The following is a 21,393-nucleotide window of genomic DNA, read 5'->3' as shown; positions in this document are numbered from 1 at the left end:
ATATACATATACATGGATGTGGGGGGGTTAAGTACAAACCTATAGGGTAAAGAATAAACTGGAGCTTGGGGGCGGGGGGGCTGGAGCCCACTTCACCCCATTGAACACCCTGGGAGCGCTGGGGCTGGTGCTGCAACCCCATTAAACGCTATGGAGGACACTGGTGGAGGATGACAAGGGGCACCCCCTAAGGGTACAAGGGGCTGCAGGATCCCTGTGTGGGGATGGGGATGGGGATGGGGATGGGGATGGGATGGGGATGGGGATGGGATGGGATGGGAATGGGATGGGGATGGGATGGGGATGGGATGGGGATGGGGTTGGGATGGGGATGGGATGGGGATGGGGTTGGGATGGGATGGGAATGGGATGGGGATGGGATGGGGATGGGATTGGGATGGGGATGGGATGGGGATGGGGATGGGATGGGGATGGTTCCAGGTGGTTCTGGATGGGATGAGGGACTTTGTGCCCGTGGTCCATTTCCTAACAGTCAAATCCCAACCCATTGCTATGGGAGGTGCCAGCACTGGCTCCAAGGGGAGCAGCTTTGGGGTGTCCCTGCACCCATGGGTGTCCCATGGGGTGTCTCGGAGCACCCATAAGTGCCCTGAAGTACCTGGGGGGGTCCCCAGCACACAAATGGGGGTCTCAAAACACGAATGAGCATCCCCAAAGCATCCGTGGGTGTCCCAAAATAGGAATGGGTGTCCTAAAACAGGAATGGGTGTCCTAAAACAAGGGGCTGTCCAGAGCACCCATGGGTGTCCCAGAGCACTCATGGGGTGTCCCAAAGAACCAGTGGGTGTCCCAAAGGACCTGTGGGATGTCCCAGAGCACTAATGGGTGTCCCAAAGGACCAATGGGGTGTCCTAAAGGACCAATGGGGTGTCCCAAAGGACCAATGGGGTGTCCCAAAGGACCAATGGGGTGTCTGAAATGACCAATGGGGTGCCTCAAAGGACCCATGGAGTGTCCCAAAGAACCAATGGGGTGTCCCAAAGCACCCATGGGTGTCCCAAACGACCAATGGTGTGCCTCAAATGACCAATGGGGTGTCCCAAACGACCAATGGTGTGCCTCAGAGGACCAATGGGGTGTCCCAAACGACCAATGGGGTGCCTCAGAGAGCCAATGGGGTGTCCCAAATGACCAATGGTGTGCCTCAAAGGACCAATGGGGTGTCCCAAACAACCAATGGGGTGTCCCAAAGCACCCATGGGTGTCCCAAATGACCAATGGTGTGCCTCAAAGGACCCATGGGGTGTCCCAAAGGACCAATGGGGTGTCTCAAAGAACCAATGGGGTGTCCCAAACGACCAATGGGGTGCCTCAAAGAACCAATGGGGTGTCCCAAACGACCAATGGTGTGCCTCAAAGAACCAATGGGGTGACCCAAACGACCAATGGGGTGCCTCAAAGAACCAATGGGGTGCCTCAAAGAACCAATGGGGTGTCCCAAACGACCAATGGTGTGCCTCAAATGAGCAATGGGGTGCCTCAAAGGACCCATGGAGTGTCCCAAAGAACCAATGGGGTGTCCCAAAGCACCCATGGGTGTCCCAAACGACCAATGGGGTGTCCCAAACGACCAATGGGGTGTCCCAAACGACCAATGGTGTGCCTCAAAGCACCCATGGGTGCCCCAAAGCACCCACGGGTGCCACCAGTGCTCAGTTGGAGAGGAAGTCAATGGTGGCCCGCACGCTCTTGGCGGTGCTGATGTCCATGGCGGTCACCTTGATCTCGGTGTCTCCAAACTGCATGGAGGCTCGGATCTCCCTACGGGCACCAGCACCACCACCATGACCCAGTTCATCCAGCTCCAGGCTGACGGTGCCGCACTTGCGCACACCGGGGTCGGTGATGTAGAGCGCGTCATCGGAGGCGCTGCAGTAGACGTTGATGATGGTCCTGCGTTGACCGGGCCGTGCCGGGCAGTAACTGCGCTGCACCACTTCACCCAGTGCCACCGACTGGTCCACGGCCACGAAGCGCTCAAAGACATCGGTGCACCAAGCTCGGCCGCCCTTTACCAACAGCTTCTCCCGTGGGTGCTTGCCCTCAATGAACTTATTGAGGACCCCAACGCCGTAGGAAAGGGGTGAGCGGCGAACGCGCACGATGGTGGGGTCGAGGCCGAAGAGCACGGCGCCCTTGAGGATGGTGAGCCCCACGTCCTGTGGTACCAGGACCCGTAACGCCGAGCCCAGTGCCGACTGCACCGCGCTCTGTAGCATGGGTGACTCGGCGAAGCCCCCCACCAGGAATAGGAACTTGATGCCTTGGACCTCGGGTTTCTTGAGGAGGTTGTCTGGGGAGGGACAAGGGGAGAGTGGGGGGGGTTATGGGGGGGAATGGGGTGGGAAAGACCTTGAAGGTCATCGAGTTCAAACATTAAGGTCAAGTCTGACCATTGAAATCAAGCCCGACCATTGAGATCAAGTCCAACCACTGAGATCAACCCCAACCATTGACATCAAATCCAACCACTGAGATCAAATCCAACCGTTGAGATCAAGTCCAACCATTGAGATCAAGTCCAACCATTGAGATCAAGTCCAACCATTTAGGCCAAGTCCAACCCTTGAGATCAAGTCCAACCATTTAGGCCAAGTCCAACCATTAAGATCAAGTCCAACCATTGAGATCAAGCCCAACCACTGAGGTCAAGTCCAACCATTGAGATCAAGTCCAACCATTGAGATCAAGTCAGCCATTGAGATCAAGTCCAACCATTGAGATCAAGCCCAACCACTGAGATCAAGGCCAACCATTGAGATCAAGTCAGCCATTGAGATCAAGTCCACCCATTAAGATCAAGCCCAACCATTGGGATCAAGCCCAACCACTGAGGTCAAGTCCAACCATTAAGATCAAGTCCAACCATTGAGGTCAAGTCCAACCACTGAGATCAAGTCCAACCACTGAGATCAAGTCCAACCATTGAGATCAAGTCAGCCATTGAAATCAAGTCCAACCATTGAAATCAAGTCCAACCACTGAGGTCAAGTCCAACCACTGAGGTCAAGTCCAACCATTGAGATCAAGTCCAACCATTGAGATCAAGCCCAACCACTGAGATCAAGGCCAACCATTGAGATCAAGTCAGCCATTGAGATCAAGTCCACCCATTAAGATCAAGCCCAACCATTGGGATCAAGCCCAACCACTGAGGTCAAGTCCAACCATTGAGATCAAGTCCAACCATTGAGATCAAGTCAGCCATTGAAATCAAGTCCAACCATTGAAATCAAGTCCAACCACTGAGGTCAAGTCCAACCACTGAGGTCAAGTCCAACCATTGAGATCAAGTCCAACCATTGAGATCAAGCCCAACCACTGAGATCAAGGCCAACCATTGAGATCAAGTCAGCCATTGAGATCAAGTCCACCCATTAAGATCAAGCCCAACCATTGGGATCAAGCCCAACCACTGAGGTCAAGTCCAACCATTGAGATCAAGTCCAACCATTGAGATCAAGTCAGCCATTGAAATCAAGTCCAACCATTGAAATCAAGTCCAACCACTGAGGTCAAGTCCAACCACTGAGGTCAAGTCCAACCATTGAGATCAAGTCCAACCATTGAGATCAATTCAGCCATTGAGATCAAGTCCAACCATTGAGATCAAGTCCAACCATTAAATTAAGTCCAACCACTGAGATCACCAAGTCCAACCATTGAGATCAAGCCCAACCATTGAGGTCAAGTCCAACCACTGAGATCAAGCCCAACCATTGAGATCAAGTCCAACCATTAAGGTCAAGCCCAACCATTGAGATCAAGCCCAACCATTGAGATCAAGCCCAACCATTGAGATCAAGTCCAACCATTGAGATCAAGTCCAACCACTGAGATTACCAAGTCCAACCATTGAGGTCAAGTCCAATCACTGAGGTCAAGTCCAACCATTGATTTCAAGTCCAACCATTGAGATCAAGCCCAACCGTTGAGATCAAGCCCAGCCGTTGAGATCAACCCCAACCATTGAGATCAAGTCCAACCATTGAGATGAAGTCCAACCATTGAGGTCATCAAGTCCAACCATTAAATTAAGTCCAACCATTGAAGTCAAGTCCAACCACTGAGGTCACCAAGTCCAACCTCTGAGATCATCAAGTCCAACCATTAAATTAAGTCCAACCATTGAGATCACCAAGTCCAACCATTGTGACCAAGCCCAACCACTGAGATCAAGTCCAACCATTGAGGTCAAGTCCAACCATTGAGGTCAAGTCCAACCATTGAGGTCATCAAGTCCAACCTCTGAGATCAACTCCAACCATTGAGATCAAGTCCAATCATTAAGGTCAAGTCCAATCATTAAGGTCAAGTCCAACCATTTGAGATCAAGCCCAACCATTGAGATCAACTCCAACCGTTAAGATCAAGTCCAACCATTGAGATCATCAAGTCCAACCGTTAAATTAAGTCCAACCACTGAGGTCACCAAGTCCAACCTCTGAGATCAAGTCCAACCATTTAGATCATCAAGTCCAACCATTGAGATCAAATCCAACCATTGAGATCATCAACTCCAGCTATTAAGATCATGTCCACCCATTAAGATCAAGTCCAACCATTGAGATCAGCAAGCCCAACCTTTGCCCCTACCTCAGTGATGGTGGGAGGGTGTCAGGATCCCAGGGCACAAGGGGCCCCCCTTTGCAATGCCTGCTCCCACCCCTCAACCCACCCAGTGTGAGGAGGCCCTGCCCATGGCCACTGCATCAGCAGCAGGTACAAGAAGATGCCCAACAAGAAGAGCCCCATCCCTGGCAGTGCCCAAGGCCAGGTTGGACACAGGGGTTGGAGCAAGCTGCTCCAGTGGAAGGGGTTGGGGTTGGAGCTGGAGGAGCTTTGAGGTCCCTTGAACCCAAACCATGCTGTGATTCCATGAGTGTTCCTTCCCAACCCATCCCATTCCCTGCTTCCATGGAGCCCTACCGATGTGTTTGATGATCTGGCTGATGGTGGGCTGGAAGAGCTCGCTCATGGCCTCCGGGGACATCCGCAGCATCCCTTGGGACGACCACTTCACAAAGTTAACACTGGGGAAGGAGAGAACCATAGAACCATGGAATGGTTCGGGTTGGAAAGGAGCTTGGGATCATCCAGTTCCATGGGCAGGGACACCTCACACTAACCCATGGCACCCAAGGCTCTGTCCAACCTGGCCTTGAACACTGCCAGGGATGGAGCATTCACAACCTCTCTGGGCACCCATTCCAGTGCCTCAGCACCCTCATAGTGAAGAATTCCCTCCTTAGATCCAATCTAAACTCCCCCTGTTCCAGTTTGACCCCATTACCCCTTGTCCTATCACTGCAGTCCCTAATGAAGAGTCCATCCCCAGCATCCCTATTGCCCCCTTCACACACTAGAACCTGCTCTAAGACCCAGCGCTGCCCTCCCCAAAGCCTCCCCCATCCCATCAGCAGAGCCCCCCACTTCAGACCACCCCAAACCCCATTCCCCGCACCCCAGCCCCTCACTTGCTCCTCCTCAGCGCCGCCTCCACGTTGTGCCCGCGGTGCTTGCGGTAGAAGTCGATGAAGGAGAAGGGCAGGGAGACGTTGAGGGCGGTGGCGCGGGCCGGGGCCGCCGCTCGCTTCCGCGCCTCGAAGGCGATGCCGAGGTCCACCCAGGCCGCCGGGCGCTTGGCCTTGAAGGTGGAGATGAAATCCGGCCCGAAGATGTGGCACAGGAGCTGCTCGAAGGCCAGGTCCACCCCCACGGCTCCATAGGGACCCCCTGCGGAGACAGAGGGGTGCATGGGGCACGGTACCCGTGGGAAACGCGTCCCCGTGTGCCCCATCCCCATTCCCCCATCCCCATGATCCCCATCCCCATTCCCCCATCCCCATTCCTCCATCCCCATTACTCCATCCCCATTACTCCATCCCCATGATCTCCATCCTCACTACTCCATCCCCATATCTCCCATCCCCATATCCCCCATCCCCATATGCCCCATCCCCATACCCCCATCCCCATGTCCTCCATCCCAAGTCCCACATCCCCATTACTCCATCCCCATGTCCCCCATCCCCATTACTCCATCCCCATTACTCCATCCCCATATCTCCCATCCCCATATCCCCCATCCCCATGTCCTCCATCCCAAGTCCCCCATCCCCATTACTCCATCCCCATGTCCTCCATCCCCATTACTCCATCCCCATGTCCCCCATCCCCATATCCCCCATCCCCATTCCCCCATCCCCATATCCCCCATCCCCATTCCCCCATCCCCATATCCCCCATCCCCATATCCCCCATCCCCATTACTCCATCCCCATATCCCCCATCCCCATATCCCCCATCCCAGCATCACCCGGTGCTGCCCCAGTTGCCACATGTGGACACCGGTGGGTCCATGGCCCCAGGTTGGGTGCTCTGGGCCTCAGCTCCTGCCCTCATCCTCCCCTGCAGCACCCCCTGTCCCACCAGCACCCCTGTCCCACCCTGTCCCCCTCCTACCCAGCACTCCTGTCCCTGCCTGCCCCATCCCAGCATCCCTGTCCCACCTGAACCCCCACATCCCAACACCCATCCCATTGTCACCCCAGCCCAGCATCCCTGTCCCACCTTGTACCCCCATAACCCAACACCCATCCCATTGTCACTCCCATCCCAGCATCCCTGTCCCACCTTGTCCCCCATCCAGCATCCCTGTCTCACCTTGTACCCCATATCCCAATACCCATCCCATTGTCACCCCATCCCAGCATCCCTGTCCCACCTTGTACCCCATCCAGCATCCCTGTCCCACCTTGTACCCCATATCCCAACACCCATCCCATTGTCACTCCCATCCCAGCATCCCTGTCCCACCTTGTCCCCCATCCAGCATCCCTGTCCCACCTTGTACCCCATATCCCAACACCCATCCCATTGTCACCCCATCCCAGCATCCCTGTCCCACCTTGTACCCCATATCCCAACACCCATCCCATTGTCACCCCCATCCCAGCATCCCTGTCCCACCTTGTACCCCATATCCCAACCCTCATCCCATTGTCACTCCCATCCCAGCATCCCTGTCCCACCTTGTACCCCCATAACCCAACACCCATCCCACTGTCACCCCCATCCCAACATCCTTGTCCTACTTTGTATCCCCATCCCAGCATCCCTGTCCCACCTGAACCCCCCATCCAACACCCCTGTCCTGCCTTGTACCCCATAACCCAACACCCATCCCATTGTCACCCCCACCCCAGCATCCTTGTCCCACCTTGTACCCCATATCCCAACACCCATCCCATTGTCACCCCCATCCCAGCATCCCTGTCCCATGTTGTACCCCATATCCCAACACCCATCCCATTGTCACCCCCATCCTAGCATCCCTGTCCCACCTTTTACCCCATATCCCACCCCCCATCCCATTGTCACCCCCATCCCATCATCCCTCTCCCTTGTCCCTGCATCCAGCATCCGTCCCCCCTCCCTGCCCTTCTCCTCTCTGTCACCAGGTGGCGCCACGACCCCACCGCTGCCACCGAGGGGACCCCCCCCCCACCCAAGCCCCTTATGATGGGGTCCCCCCTTTTGGGGTGTCCCCCTCACCCGAGGCTTTGTAGAGCTCCTTCAGCGTCCCCTGGGGCTTCTCGATCTGATGCACGGTGAGGTCCACGGTGCCCCCCCCGCAGTCAGCCACGATGTACCTGTCACCTATGGGCAGTGCCAGGGGCTGAGGGGGGGGGGTCCTGGGTGCCCCCCATCCCATAGCCCATCACCCTGCATCAGGCCTGATCCCCCTGGGATACCCACCCCATGGTCCTGGGTGCCGCCCATCCCATAGCCCATCACCGTGCATCAGGCCTGATCCCCCTGGTGTACCCACCCCATGGTTCTGGGTGCCCCCCACCCCATAGCCCATCACCCTGCATCAGGCCTGATCCCCCTGGGGTACCCACCCCATTGTCCTGGGTGCCCCCCACCCCATAGCCCATCACCCTGCATCAGGCCTGGTCCCCTGGGGTACCCACCCCATGGTCCTGGGTGCCCCCCACCCCATAGCCCATCACCCTGCATCAGGCCTGATCCCCCTGGGATACCCACCCCATGGTCCTGGGTGCCCCCCACCCCATAGCCCATCACCCTGCATCAGGCCTGATCCCCCTGGGATACCCACCCCATGGTCCTGGGTGCCCCCCATCCCATAGCCCATCACCCTGCATCAGGCCTGATCCCCCTGGGATACCCACCCCATGGTCCTGGGTGCCCCCCATCCCATAGCCCATCACCCTGCATCAGGCCTGATCCCAAGGGATACCCACCCCATGGTCCTGGGTGCCCCCCACCCCATAGCCCATCACCCTGCATCAGGCCTGGTCCCCTGGGGTACATCCCACTGCTCCCAGCACATGGAATGGGTGTCCCAATGGATCCAATGTGGATTTGGGAGGGGGAAATAGGGATGCTGCATCTTAGCATCAACCCGATGATGATGTGGTGGCAACAGAGCTCAACAGCATCACCCCCATGCAGGAAATCCCACCCCTATTCCCATCCCAGTGTGATCCCAGTTGTGCCCTTCCATGGACCCCATCCCCTTTCCTACCTGCCTGCATCTCCGACCAGAGCTCCCCCATTCCCGATTCCACCAGGAACGTGCGGCTGTGGCGGGATCGCCGGAGCTGTTCCCGAGCTGTGGAATGGGACAGCAGCATCAGGAGTGAAGGGGAGCATGACTGGGAATGCCATGGTGGGATGCACTGGGAGCACTGGTTATCCGCTTCCTCCCAATCCCAACGTAGCACAGCCATGCGGCTGCTCTTCCCATTATCCCACAGGATCCTATGGGACCCCACCTCAATGCCCTTTTCCCTCTTCCCGGGTGGAGTTTCCTCTGTTCCCCCCCATCACCAAAGCACCCGGAAGGGCAGGAACTCTTTGGGAAGGTGGGGTTATCCCGGCCTGTTTTCACCATACTGGGATGCAGATGCAGCACCAGTATCCATCACCCTCTGCACCGGGATGCAGCTCCATCCATCCATCGGGATGCAGCTCCATCAATCAGGATGCAGCTCCATCCATCGGGATGCAGCTCCATCCATCCATTGGGATGCAGCTCCATCCATCTGGATGCAGCTCCATCCATCCGGATGCAGCTCCATCCATCCATTGGGATGCAGCTCCATCCATCTGGATGCAGCTCCATCCATCCGGATGCAGCTCCATCCATCGGGATGCAGCTCCATCCATCGGGATGCAGCTCCATCCATTGGGATGCAGCTCCATCCATCGGGATGCAGCTCCATCCATCCATTGGGATGCAGCTCCATCCATCTGGATGCAGCTCCATCCATCCGGATGCAGCTCCATCCATCCATTGGGATGCAGCTCCATCCATCTGGATGCAGCTCCATCCATCCGGATGCAGCTCCATCCATCGGGATGCAGCTCCATCCATCGGGATGCAGCTCCATCCATTGGGATGCAGCTCCATCCATCCATCGGGATGCAGCTCCATCCATCCGGATGCAGCTCCATCCATCGGGATGCAGCTCCATCCATCCATCCGGATGCAGCTCCATCCATCGGGATGCAGCTCCATGCATCCGGATGCAGCTCCATCCATCCGGATGCAGCTCCATCCATCGGGATGCAGCTCCATCCATCCATCCGGATGCAGCTCCATGCATCCATCCGGATGCATCTCCATCCATTGGGATGCAGCTCCATCCATCCGGATGCAGCTCCATCCATCAGGATGCAGCTCCATGCATCCGGATGCGGTCCCAGCCAAGACAAAGGCAGGAGCCACCGGATGATCCCAGCTCTGGACCACACATGGGGTGCGGGGGGAGCATTCCCAGAGGGGATCCTCTCCCCATCCCAATGTTATGGCATCAACCAGGATGGGATTGGGATCCCAAGGCCTCGGCCCCTATTGAGGGCCAAGAGGAGCTGCTGGGATTGAGGAATGCAGCGCGATTCCAGCTGAGGCAGCAGAAATGGGAATGCCGGGAAAGGGAAAGGGGATCAAGGGGAGGTTGGGCTGATAACAGGGGATAAACCCATAGGGGGTGCACGGCTTGGATGGGCTTGGAAAGGGGGGAAAGTGGGGAGCAGAGTCCATGGGCTCTCGTTTGCCCCCTTGGCACTCATCCCTGCCTCAGTTTCCCCATGGGTTGGTGATGATGGGGATCCCTGTGGTGCTCCCCAGCTCTTCCCAGTCCCTGCACTGAGGCTTTTCCTTGGATCAGCCCCATAGGGAAAGGGGATGGGGGAATGGAAAAGGGTCCGGAGCCGGGATGGAGCCATCGCTGCTTCCCCCACTGTGGCTCTGCTCCATCCCTGATGCCAAGTCCATAACTCAGACAAGGTCCTTGCCATGGGAGCTCACTGGGATGCTCATCCCTGTGGGAATGCCCCCACTGGAATAGCAGGACCCATCCCTTGTGCTATGGGACCATCGGGATCAGTGCATTCCCACTGTGCTCATGCAGGGACCCCGCTGTCCGCAGCCCCATTGCACCCCTGGACCTGGGGATGCGCTGCAGTACCCGAGCCCTTCTCCCGCTGTCCCAGTGCCGCTCACCCTGCCGGAAGCTGGAGTCAATGGGATGCTCCGGAGCCAGCCCCGTGCCCCCCCCCTTGCAGCTCAGGTCGATCAATTGATGGAGCCGGAGCTTCCTGCAGTAAATGGAGGCGGCCTCGGGTTCCAGTGCGATCAGGAGCTGCTCCGGGCTCTCCGGGGACACCAGCCCGGCCTGGAGGGGTAACGGGATGTGGGGATGGAGACGGGCACATCCCATCACTGAGCATCCCATCCCTGAGCATCCCATCCCTGAGCATCCCATCCCTGAGCATCCATCCCTGAGCATCCAATCCCTGCGCATCCCATCCCTGAGCATCCCATCCCTGAGCATCCCATCACTGAGCATCCCATCCCTGAGCACCCATCCCTGAGCATCCCATCCCTGAGCACCCATCCCTGAGCATCCCATCCCTGAGCATCCCATCCCTGAGCATCCCATCCCTGAGCATCCCATCCCTGAGCATCCCATCCCTGAGCATCCCATCCCTGAGCACCCATCCCTGAGCATCCCATCCCTGAGCATCCATCCCTGAAGCATCCCATCACTGAGCATCCCATCACTGAGCATCCCATCCCTGGCATCCCATCCCTGAGCACCCATCCCTGAGCATCCATCCCTGAGCATCCCATCCCTGCGCATCCCATCCCTGAGCATCCCATCCCTGAGCATCCCATCCCTGATCATCCCATCCCTGAGCATCCCATCCCTGAGCATCCCATCATTGAGCATCCCATCCCTGAGCATCCCATCCCTGCGCATCCCATCCCTGAGCATCCCATCCCTGAGCACCCATCCCTGAGCATCCCATCCCTGAGCATCCCATCCCTGAGCATCCCATCCCTGAGCATCCCATCCCTGAGCATCCCATCCCTGAGCATCCATCCCTGAGCATCCCATCCCTGCGCATCCCATCCCTGAGCACCCATCCCTGAGCATCCCATCCCTGCGCATCCCATCCCTGAGCATCCCATCCCTGCGCATCCCATCCCTGAGCATCCCATCCCTGAGCATCCCATCCCTGAGCATCCCATCCCTGAGCATCCCATCCCTGAGCATCCCATCCCTGAGCATCCCATCCCTGAGCATCCCATCCCTGCGCATCCCATCCCTGAGCATCCCATCCCTGCGCATCCCATCCCTGAGCACCATCCCTAGCACCCATCCCTGCATCCCATCCCTGAGCATCCCATCCCTGAGCATCCCATCCTGCCCATCCCTGAGCATCCCATCCCTGAGCATCCCATCCCTGAGCATCCCATCCCTGAGCATCCCATCCCTGAGCATCCCATCACTGAGCATCCCATCCCTGAGCATCCCATCCCTGAGCATCCCATCCCTGCGCATCCCATCCCTGAGCATCCCATCCCTGCGCATCCCATCCCTGCTCATCCCATCCCTGAGCATCCCATCCCTGAGCACCCATCCCTGAGCATCCCATCCCTGAGCATCCCATCACTGAGCATCCCATCACTGAGCATCCATCCCTGAGCATCCCATCCCTGCGCATCCCATCACTGAGCATCCCATCCCTGCGCATCCCATCCCTGCTCATCCCATCCCTGAGCATCCCATCCCTGAGCACCCATCCCTGAGCATCCCATCCCTGAGCATCCCATCACTGAGCATCCCATCACTGAGCATCCATCCCTGAGCATCCCATCCCTGCGCATCCCATCACTGAGCATCCCATCCCTGCGCATCCCATCCCTGCTCATCCCATCCCTGAGCATCCCATCCCTGAGCACCCATCCCTGAGCATCCCATCCCTGAGCATCCCATCACTGAGCATCCCATCACTGAGCATCCATCCCTGAGCATCCCATCCCTGCGCATCCCATCACTGAGCATCCCATCCCTGCGCATCCCATCCCTGCTCATCCCATCCCTGAGCATCCCATCCCTGAGCACCCATCCCTGAGCATCCCATCCCTGAGCATCCCATCACTGAGCATCCCATCACTGAGCATCCATCCCTGAGCATCCCATCCCTGCGCATCCCATCACTGAGCATCCCATCCCTGCGCATCCCATCCCTGCTCATCCCATCCCTGAGCATCCCATCCCTGAGCACCCATCCCTGAGCATCCCATCCCTGAGCATCCCATCCCTGAGCATCCCATCACTGAGCATCCCATCCCTGAGCATCCCATCCCTGAGCATCCCATCCCTGAGCATCCCATCCCTGCGCATCCCATCCCTGCGCATCCCATCCCTGAGCATCCCATCCCTGAGCATCCCATCCCTGAGCATCCCATCCCTGAGCATCCCATCCCTGAGCACCCATCCCTGCGCATCCCATCCCTGAGCATCCCATCCCTGAGCATCCCATCCCTGAGCACCCATCCCTGAGCATCCCATCCCTGAGCATCCCATCCCTGAGCACCCATCCCTGAGCATCCCATCCCTGAGCATCCCATCCCTGCGCATCCCATCCCTGCGCATCCCATCCCTGAGCATCCCATCCCTGAGCATCCCATCCCTGCGCATCCCATCCCTGCGCATCCCATCCCTGAGCATCCCATCCCTGAGCACCCATCCCTGAGCATCCCATCCCTGAGCATCCCATCCCTGAGCACCCATCCCTGAGCATCCCATCCCTGAGCATCCCATCCCTGCGCATCCCATCCCTGCGCATCCCATCCCTGAGCATCCCATCCCTGAGCACCCATCCCTGCACATCCCATCCCTGAGCATCCCATCCCTGAGCATCCCATCCCTGAGTACCCATCCCTGAGCATCCCATCCCTGAGCATCCCATCCCTGAGCACCCATCCCTGCCCATCACATCCCTGCCCATCCCATCCCTCTTCACCCCATCCCATCCCATCCCATCCCATCCCATCCCACCCTCACCCTGTAGGCCGCCTCCCTCATGAACTGCTTGGCCGGCTGCTTCCATATGGCCGGCACGGTGAGGACCCAGCGGATCGCATCCCGCTCCGGCAGCGCCGGGCACTGCTCCTTCAGCTCCTGGTGGGTGGGAAGCAAGGGATGGAGCCTCATGGACGGGAGGTGGGGAGCAGCGCCCTGGGGCAGTGGTACCCATGGGGTACCATTGAGCAGCGATGGGGCCATGGCCCCTACCTGCACCGCGTGCTCCTTGAAGAACCGGAGCGCGTGGGCAAACACCTCCAGTGCCTGCATCTTCTTCCCATTGACGGCCTCCAGCTCCGTGCTCATGGTGAGGTCCTATGGGGAGGGCAGTGACAGCAAATGGGGTGTCCAGGGCTCCCAGAGCAACTGGGGCTGCCCCATCCCTGCAGTGCTCAAGGCCAGGTTGGACACAGGGGCTTGGATGCTCCAGTGGAAGGGGTCCCTGCCTGTGGCAGGGGTTGGAGATGGAGGAGCTTCAAGGTCCCTTTACCCCGGTGTCCATGGGGTCTCCTCACCCCTCAGAGCATCCCCGTCTCCCCTCTGTTGGGTTAAAGCCATTCCCCGTGTCCTGTGCCCAGTCCCTGATGGAATCCCCCATCCCATCATCCCTCATCCCATCGTCCTCCATCCCCCATCCCTCCATTCCCCATCCCACCATCCCATCATCCCCCATCCCTCCATCCCATCATCCCTAATCCCACCATCCCTCATCCCATCATCCCTCATCTCATCATCCCATCATCCCATCACCCTCTATCCCATCGTCCCTCACCCCATCACCCCCCATCCCACCATCCCTCCCTTTCCCTTGCAGCCGCCGGCAAGAGGAGCCCACCATGGCGATGCTCCTGGAGCCCGGGATGCAGAACCTGCGCTTGGGTAAGGCTGGGCCCCAAGAGCTGGTGGGGGGCCCTGTCCCCATCACCCCCCATTGCCCCTGTGACACCGGGGGCCCTCTCCCTTCTCCCCCCCACCGCAGTCCCCATCCCATGGGGAGCCCCCAGTGCTGCTCCCGCACGGGGGTAACCAGAACCGTCTGCATTGAGGAACCCTGACCCTGCCAGCGCCAGCCTGAGCATGGAGGGGATGGCAGGAACGGGCTCCATGGGGGACCCCCAAATCACTGTTAGCCCAGAGCCCACCCCTTGGTGCTGGCTCTGGACCCATGGAAGGATGCTCCGATACGGATGGGTCTCCGGAGCCTCACGCTGCAAGCCTTCCACCCAACCCATTCCATGCTCCATGCTCCAAGCTCCATTCTCCATGCTCCATTCTCCATGCTCCATTCTCCATGCCCCAAGCTCCATGCCCCATGCTCTATTCTCCATGCCCCATTCTCCATGCCCCATGCTCCATTCTCCATTCTCCATTCTCCATTCTCCATGCCCCGTTCTCCATGCCCCGTTCTCCATGCCCCATTCTCCATTCTCCATTCTCCATGTCCCATTCCCCATTCTCCATTCTCCATTCTCCATTCCCCATTCTCCATTCTCCATGCCCCATTCTCCATGCCCCATTCTCCATTCTCCATTCTCCATGCCCCATTCCCCATTCTCCATTCTCCATGCCCCATTCTCCATGCCCCATTCTCCATTCTCCATTCTCCATGCCCCATTCTCCATGCCCCATTCTCCATGCCCCATTCTCCATTCTCCATTCCCCATGCCCCATTTTCCATGCCCCATTCTCCATGCTCCATTCTCCATGCTCCATGCCCCATTCTCCATGTCCCATTCTCCATGCTCCATGCCCCATTCTCCATTCTCCATTCTCCATGCCCCATTCCCCATGCCCCATTCTCCATGTCCCATTCCCCATTCTCCATTCCCCATTCTCCATTCTCCATTCCCCATGCCCCATTTTCCATGCCCCATTCTCCATGCTCCATTCTCCATGCTCCATGCCCCATTCTCCATGTCCCATTCTCCATGCTCCATGCCCCATTCTCCATTCTCCATTCTCCATGCCCCATTCCCCATGCCCCATTCTCCATGTCCCATTCCCCATTCTCCATTCCCCATTCTCCATTCTCCATTCCCCATGCCCCATTTTCCATGCCCCATTCTCCATGCTCCATTCTCCATGCTCCAAGCTCCATGCCCCATGCCCCATGCCCCATGCACCATTCTCCATGCTCCATTCTCCATGCCCCAAGCTCCATGCCTCATGCTCTATTCTCCATGCCCCATTCTCCATGCTCCATGCCCCATTCTCCATGTCCCATTCTCCATGCTCCAAGCTCCATGCTCCATGCCCCATTCTCCATGCTCCATTCTCCATGCTCCATGTCCCATTCCCCATTCTCCATGCCCCATTCCCTATTCTCCATGCCCCATTCCCCATTCCCCATTCCCCATGCTCCATTCTCCATGCTCCATGTCCCATTCTCCATTCTCCATGCCCCATTCTCCGTGCCCCATTCTCCATGCCCCATTCCCCATTCCCCATACCCCATGGCTTACACTGGTGCTGTGGATCTTCATCTTGAACTTCTCAAAGTAGAGCCACTCGCGGGCCTCCTCAGGGTCCAGGTCATGGTAATAGTCCCTGGCCGTGTACCCGAAGCTATGGAAGGCGCCGTCGGGGGTCAGCAGGAGGCAGGTCGGGGTCTTCTGGTTGGCCACCCCCGGGTCCCCTCCTTCCCATTTCCTGCAAATGGGAACCTGTGAGGCTCAGGGCTGGGAACGGCCCCGGTCCCGCTCTGTTCATCCAATGGCACCGGAGTAAGAGCCCTGCTGAGGCCGTGCATGGAGGTTGTGATGCTCCCTTGGGGCTCCTCTGCACCCACCCCGCTCCCTGATGAGGAGACCCCCATGGATGAAGCAGGGAGCATCCCTTGGGCTCCCTCCATCCCACAGCGGGGTCCCGCTACCCGGTCCCGGCTCCATCCCTGCCTCCCAGTGAGGCCACCTCCATCCATGAGCCCACACTGTGCCCTTATGGCCAAGAGGGCCAATGGCATCCTGGGGTGGATTAGAACGGGGTGGTTAGTAGGTCGAGAGAGGTCCTCCTTCCCCTCTACTCTGCCCTGGTGAGACCCCATATGGAATACTGGGTCCAGTTTAAGGACAGGGACCTGCTGGAGAGAGTCCAGCGCAGGGCAACTGGGATGATGAAGGGAGTGGAGCATCTCCCTTATGAGGAGAGACTGAGGGAGCTGGGGCTCTATGGAGAAGAGGAGATTGAGGGGTGACCTTATTAGTGTATATCAATATATAAAGGGGGAGCATCACGAGGATGGAGCCAGGCTCTTCTCAGTGGCAAACAATGATAGGACAAGGGGCAATGGGTACAAACTGGAACACAAGAGGTTCCACTTCAACTCCTTCCCAGTGATGGTGACAGACACTGGACCAGGCTGCCCAGGGAGGTTGTGGGGTCTCCTTCTATGGAGCCATTCAAACCCCATTCCTGTGTAACCTTATCTGGGTGTTCCTGCTCTGCAGCGGGATTGGTCCCTTCCAGTCTCTAACATACTGGGATACTGGGATCCCCAGCGGGCTCTGGGTGCTCCTCACCTCATCATGTGGATGGCCTCGGGGTCGCTGGAGAAGCTGAAGGCGTACCCGCTCGATGTGGTCCCAAAGTCGATGGCCACCACCACGGCGAAGGATGCGGGTTGCTGGGAGCGAGCCTCGCTCCTCTGGAACACAAGGGGAGCCCTAAGGGATGGGATCTACCCCAAGGGCAGGCACCCAAACAGGGATGGATGCTGCCCGAAACCTGGGAAGGGGTTAACCCCCCCCTGGACCAAAGCAGGGGATGCTCTGATGCCAACAGCATGGGGCAATTCCTCTTGCACAGCTCTGGATCATGGAGCAATGGCTCCATGGGGATGCTGTGATTGATCCTAAAGCTCCATGGGATGCGGGATTTGGATGGGGCTTGGAGGCAGCAGGCTCCATGGGGATGCTGTGATTGATCCTAAAGCTCTGTGGGATACGGGATTTGGATGGGGCTTGGAGGCAGCAGGCTCCATGGGGATGCTGTGATTGATCCTAAAGCTCCGTGGGATGCGGGATTTGGATGGGGCTTGGAGGCAGCAGGCTCCATGGGGATGCTGTGATTGATCCTAAAGCTCCATGGGATGCGGGATTTGGATGGGGCTTGGAGGCAGCAGGCTCCATGGGGATGCTGTGGTTGATCCTAAAGCTCTGTGGGATACGGGATTTGGATGGGGCTTGGAGGCAGCAGGCTCCATGGGGATGCTGTGGTTGATCCTAAAGCTCTGTGGGATACGGGATTTGGATGGGGCTTGGAGGCAGCAGGCTCCATGGGGATGCTGTGATTGATCCTAAAGCTCCATGGGATACGGGGTTTGGATGGGGCTTGGAGGCAGCAGGCTCCATGGGGATGCTGTGATTGTTCCTAAAGCTCCATGGGATGCGGGATTTGGATGGGGTTTGGAGCAAGGTACCCTAATGGAAGGGATCCCTGCCCATAGCAGGGCTTGGAGCTGGAGCTTTAAGGTCCCATCAACCCAACCCATTCCATGATTCCATGACTGCATTTCCAGCTGCTCCCAATCTCTATTCAAGAAGCCCCATCCCACCCCATGGATCCCCCAACCCAACCCCTTCCTGCCCCAAACGCCTCTGTGGGGTCGGTTCTTTCTCCTGCTTCCTTCATGTGATGCTTTCCTGCTCCCCATCCCTTGCCTCCCATCTGGTGCTGATGGATGGAGGCACCAAGGGGACCGTGGAGTCACGGTGATCCCCGTATCCATGCCGGAGGCTCCCGAGCGTGCGGGATGGACACGGGAAGCTAAAAGCCCTCATTAACTTTTAACACATCCCGCTCAGGAGGCAGTGGGGCGTGAGGAGAGCGGCAGGAACACGGGTGAGGAGCTTGTCTTGGACACGGCCATGCTCAGGAGCTGGCTCTGGTATGGTCCCTGCCTCCATTCCCCCTATGGGATGTCCATGGGAGCGAGCTGAGGATGGAGCCTCCCAATGGCTTCAACTGATAACGGATGCTGCTGCTCCTCCGGCCCCATTGCTGCCACCTCCATCCCATCAATCCCATGCCTAAAGGATGCCCTGGGGTCAGCCTGACCCATCCTTGGGGATGGAAACCGGGATGGGGGGTGACCACTGATGAGGGGAAGACCCAAACGGGGGGCAATGCGATGAGAACAGACCCAAGGACCCCCCCCTCTGCTCCTTACCGGTGACTGGGAGGGCGTCAATGGGGCGATGCTGCAGCTATCGTGGGGTGTCCCCGGGGAGCCAGGGGGGGACGGAGTGGGGCAGCGCTCGCCATTGGCACCTGTGGGCACAGAGGGATAGGGATGGGGATGGAGCAGGACCTGGATCCTCCTTGAGACCCTTCCCTTAGGGGATGGCAGCGCACGGCATCCCCTCGCTGCGATGGAGACATCCCGATGGGTCAATGGTCCCAATGGGATCCATACAGGGCAGGTGTGGGGATGATGGGGTTCAACCAGGTGTAAGGATGGAGCTAACCAGGGCTGGTTAAACAGCAAATGAGGAGGCCTTGGAGGTGTCAGGAGGTGCAGGAACCAGTTACACTTGGTGATAGCACTGGGGAGCTCATGGGCATCCCTCTTGCTGCCTATGGGGGGGGATAAGGGCTCCGGGAATGGGGATCTCCTCCTCTTCTGTGACTTGGGGACATCAGCGCTTGCCCAATGGGAAGATGCAGTGCTCAAGGCCAGGTTGGACACAGGGGTTTGGATGCTCCAGTGGAAAAGGTCCCCATAGCAGGGGTTGGGACTGGAGGAGCTTTAACCTCCCTTCATCCCACCCCATTCCATGGGTCAGGGTGGCCTGGTTGTGGTTTCGGTTGGGGGGTTCCATGCATCGCTGTGGGTGGGATCTGGTGATGAGGAATGGGCTCAACGTCCCCTCCATCACCACAGAGGAAGCAGCACAGGGAGCCAAGGCCCTGCCAGCCCCATTGCCCCCCAGTGTCTCTGTGGATGGAGATGCTTCCCCTGCTGACGGGGGATGGATCCTGCCCCATGCCTTGGAATGGGACCAGGGGAGGGAGCAGTGGGGCTGATTCCTTGGAGCTGGCAATGGAAGTGGGGCCTGGAAGCCCATAATGGGGCTGCAGCAGTGAGGGACACGGGGGCCTCCTCCCATCAAGGGGCTCATTCAGCTTAGCAAGGGCTGCGATGGATAACAGCTTGGATCCAATGGGAATGGGGGCAAAACTTGGGATGAGAGGTGCTGGGGGGGGGGGCACTGACCCCCAACCACCTCCATGCCTCCTCCGTGACCCCACCAGCTCCAGGCCCTTGGTTATTCCCAGTTATTCCCAGTTATTCCCAGTGTGCCGGCCCCATTGAGCCGCCTCCGCTCCTCCTCCCACATGGTTCCAATTAGCAGAGGGGGATTAATCACCATGGACGGGCTCCAGATGCTCCAAGAGGGGGGCCCCCTTTCCCAGTGGTTATGGATACCCCTGTGGGGTCCAGGCAGTGGTACAGGGGCATCCCCATGGTTACCATGGAGCCGTTTTGGGCTCGTGTCCCAGCTGGGATGCTCTGTGTTGGGATGCGGGCGATAGGAGCAGGGATAAGCAGGACTCTGGGGAGGTTTGGGGCTCCATCCTTCCTCATGGAAGCATAAAGCTCCAGCTCCCCTTTGCCAGTGGGTGTCCGGGTGAATCCCCCCCAGCTCCCAATGCAACCACTTTGCACTAAAGGAGCATCCCTATTTAGCTCCTTAAATCCCTCTGGCAGCACCAGAGCCCCAGAGCCTGCACTGGGGATGCTCTGGGAGCAGGAGCCATGGGGCTGGGACTGGACTCAATGCCCCCATCCTGGTGCTGGGGTCCCAGCTCACCCCAGTGCTTCCTCCCCTTGCCCAGCATCACTTGGCCCATCCCAGTGCCAGGATCCTGCTTTGTCCCATGCCCCCCCCTTGGCTCCCTCCTGCTCCCCACCAGGATGCGCCTCCGGTCCCTCCATGTTCCATAAGTGCCTTTTGCTGTATCCGTGTCCGTGCCATGAATATTTGATCCCTGACAAAGAGGGGTGTCCCTGGGGATGTCTCTATGTGCCAGCAGCAAGGGGAGGCCGGACCCCCCCTTTGTGTGTGGGGGGGGAAAGCATCACCCAGGTCAGGCAGGCTTGGAGTGCAGGGCTATGGAAACCCATCCGTATCAGAGCATCCTTCCATGGGTCCGGAGCCAGCACCAAGGGGTGGGCTCTGGGCTAACAGTGATTTGGGGGTCCCCCATGGAGCCCGTTCCTGCCATCCCCTCCATGCTCAGGCTGGCGCTGGCAGGGTCAGGGTTCCTCAATGCAGATGGTTCTGGTTACCCCCGTGCGGGAGCAGCACTGGGGGCTCCCCATGGGATGGGGACTGCGGTGGGGGGGGAGAAGGGAGAGGGCCCCGGGTGTCACAGGGGCAATGGGGGGTGATGGGGACAGGGCTCCCCCCCACCAGCTCTTGGGGCCCAGCCTTACCCAAGCGCAGGTTCTGCATCCCGGGCTCCAGGAGCATCGCCATGGTGGGCTCCTCTTGCCGGCGGCTGCAAGGGAAAGGGAGGGATGATGGGATGGGGGGTGATGGGGTGAGGGATGGAGGGATGAGGGATGATGGGATGAGGGATGGTGGGATGAGGGATGATGGGATGAGGGATGGAGGGATGGGGGATGATGGGATGAGTGATTCCATCAGTGACTGGGCACAGGACATGGGGAATAGCTTTAACCCAACAGAGGGGAGACAGGGATGATCTGAGGGGTGAGGAGACCCCATGGACACGTGGGTAAAGGGACCTTGAAGCTCCTCCAGCTCCAACCCCTGCCACAAGCAGGGACCCCTTCCACTGGAGCAGCTTGCTCCAAGCCCCTGTGTCCAACCTGGCCTTGAGCACTGCAGGGATGGGGCAGCCACAGCTTCACCCCATTCCCATGTCCCACCACCCTCATAGGGAAGAACTTCCCTGTATCCCACCCAACTCTTCCCTCTTCCAGCCTGGATCC

General features: G+C 58.4%; 1 protein-coding gene across 1 annotated transcript; it reads right to left on the bottom strand.

Annotated features, from left to right (window-relative positions):
• Positions 1-803: 803 nt before the first annotated feature.
• HSPA12B (heat shock protein family A (Hsp70) member 12B) lies at positions 804-20,932 on the bottom strand. The gene is made up of 13 exons (XM_061366949.1): positions 20,872-20,932; positions 18,601-18,701; positions 16,952-17,076; positions 15,896-16,082; positions 13,644-13,748; positions 13,413-13,529; positions 10,559-10,730; positions 8,576-8,662; positions 7,579-7,683; positions 5,499-5,757; positions 4,951-5,054; positions 1,668-2,314; positions 804-872 (listed from the first exon to the last, which is right to left on the bottom strand). The coding sequence occupies exons 1-12, from the start codon at positions 20,912-20,914 to the stop codon at positions 1,674-1,676; spliced, it is 2,046 nt and encodes a 681-aa protein (XP_061222933.1). The 5' UTR covers positions 20,915-20,932; the 3' UTR covers positions 804-872; positions 1,668-1,673.
• Between the last annotated feature and the right edge of the window lie 461 nt (positions 20,933-21,393).

The sequence above is a fragment of the Neopsephotus bourkii genome, unplaced genomic scaffold, assembly GCF_033783945.1.
Source record: "Neopsephotus bourkii isolate Nb327-2 ecotype Australia unplaced genomic scaffold, CSIRO-AGI_Nbou_v1 NB_1364, whole genome shotgun sequence".
Lineage (NCBI taxonomy): Eukaryota > Metazoa > Chordata > Aves > Psittaciformes > Psittacidae > Neopsephotus > Neopsephotus bourkii.
The sequence above is the reverse complement of the archived record's forward strand: the minus strand, read 5'-3'. Positions and strand labels throughout refer to the sequence as shown.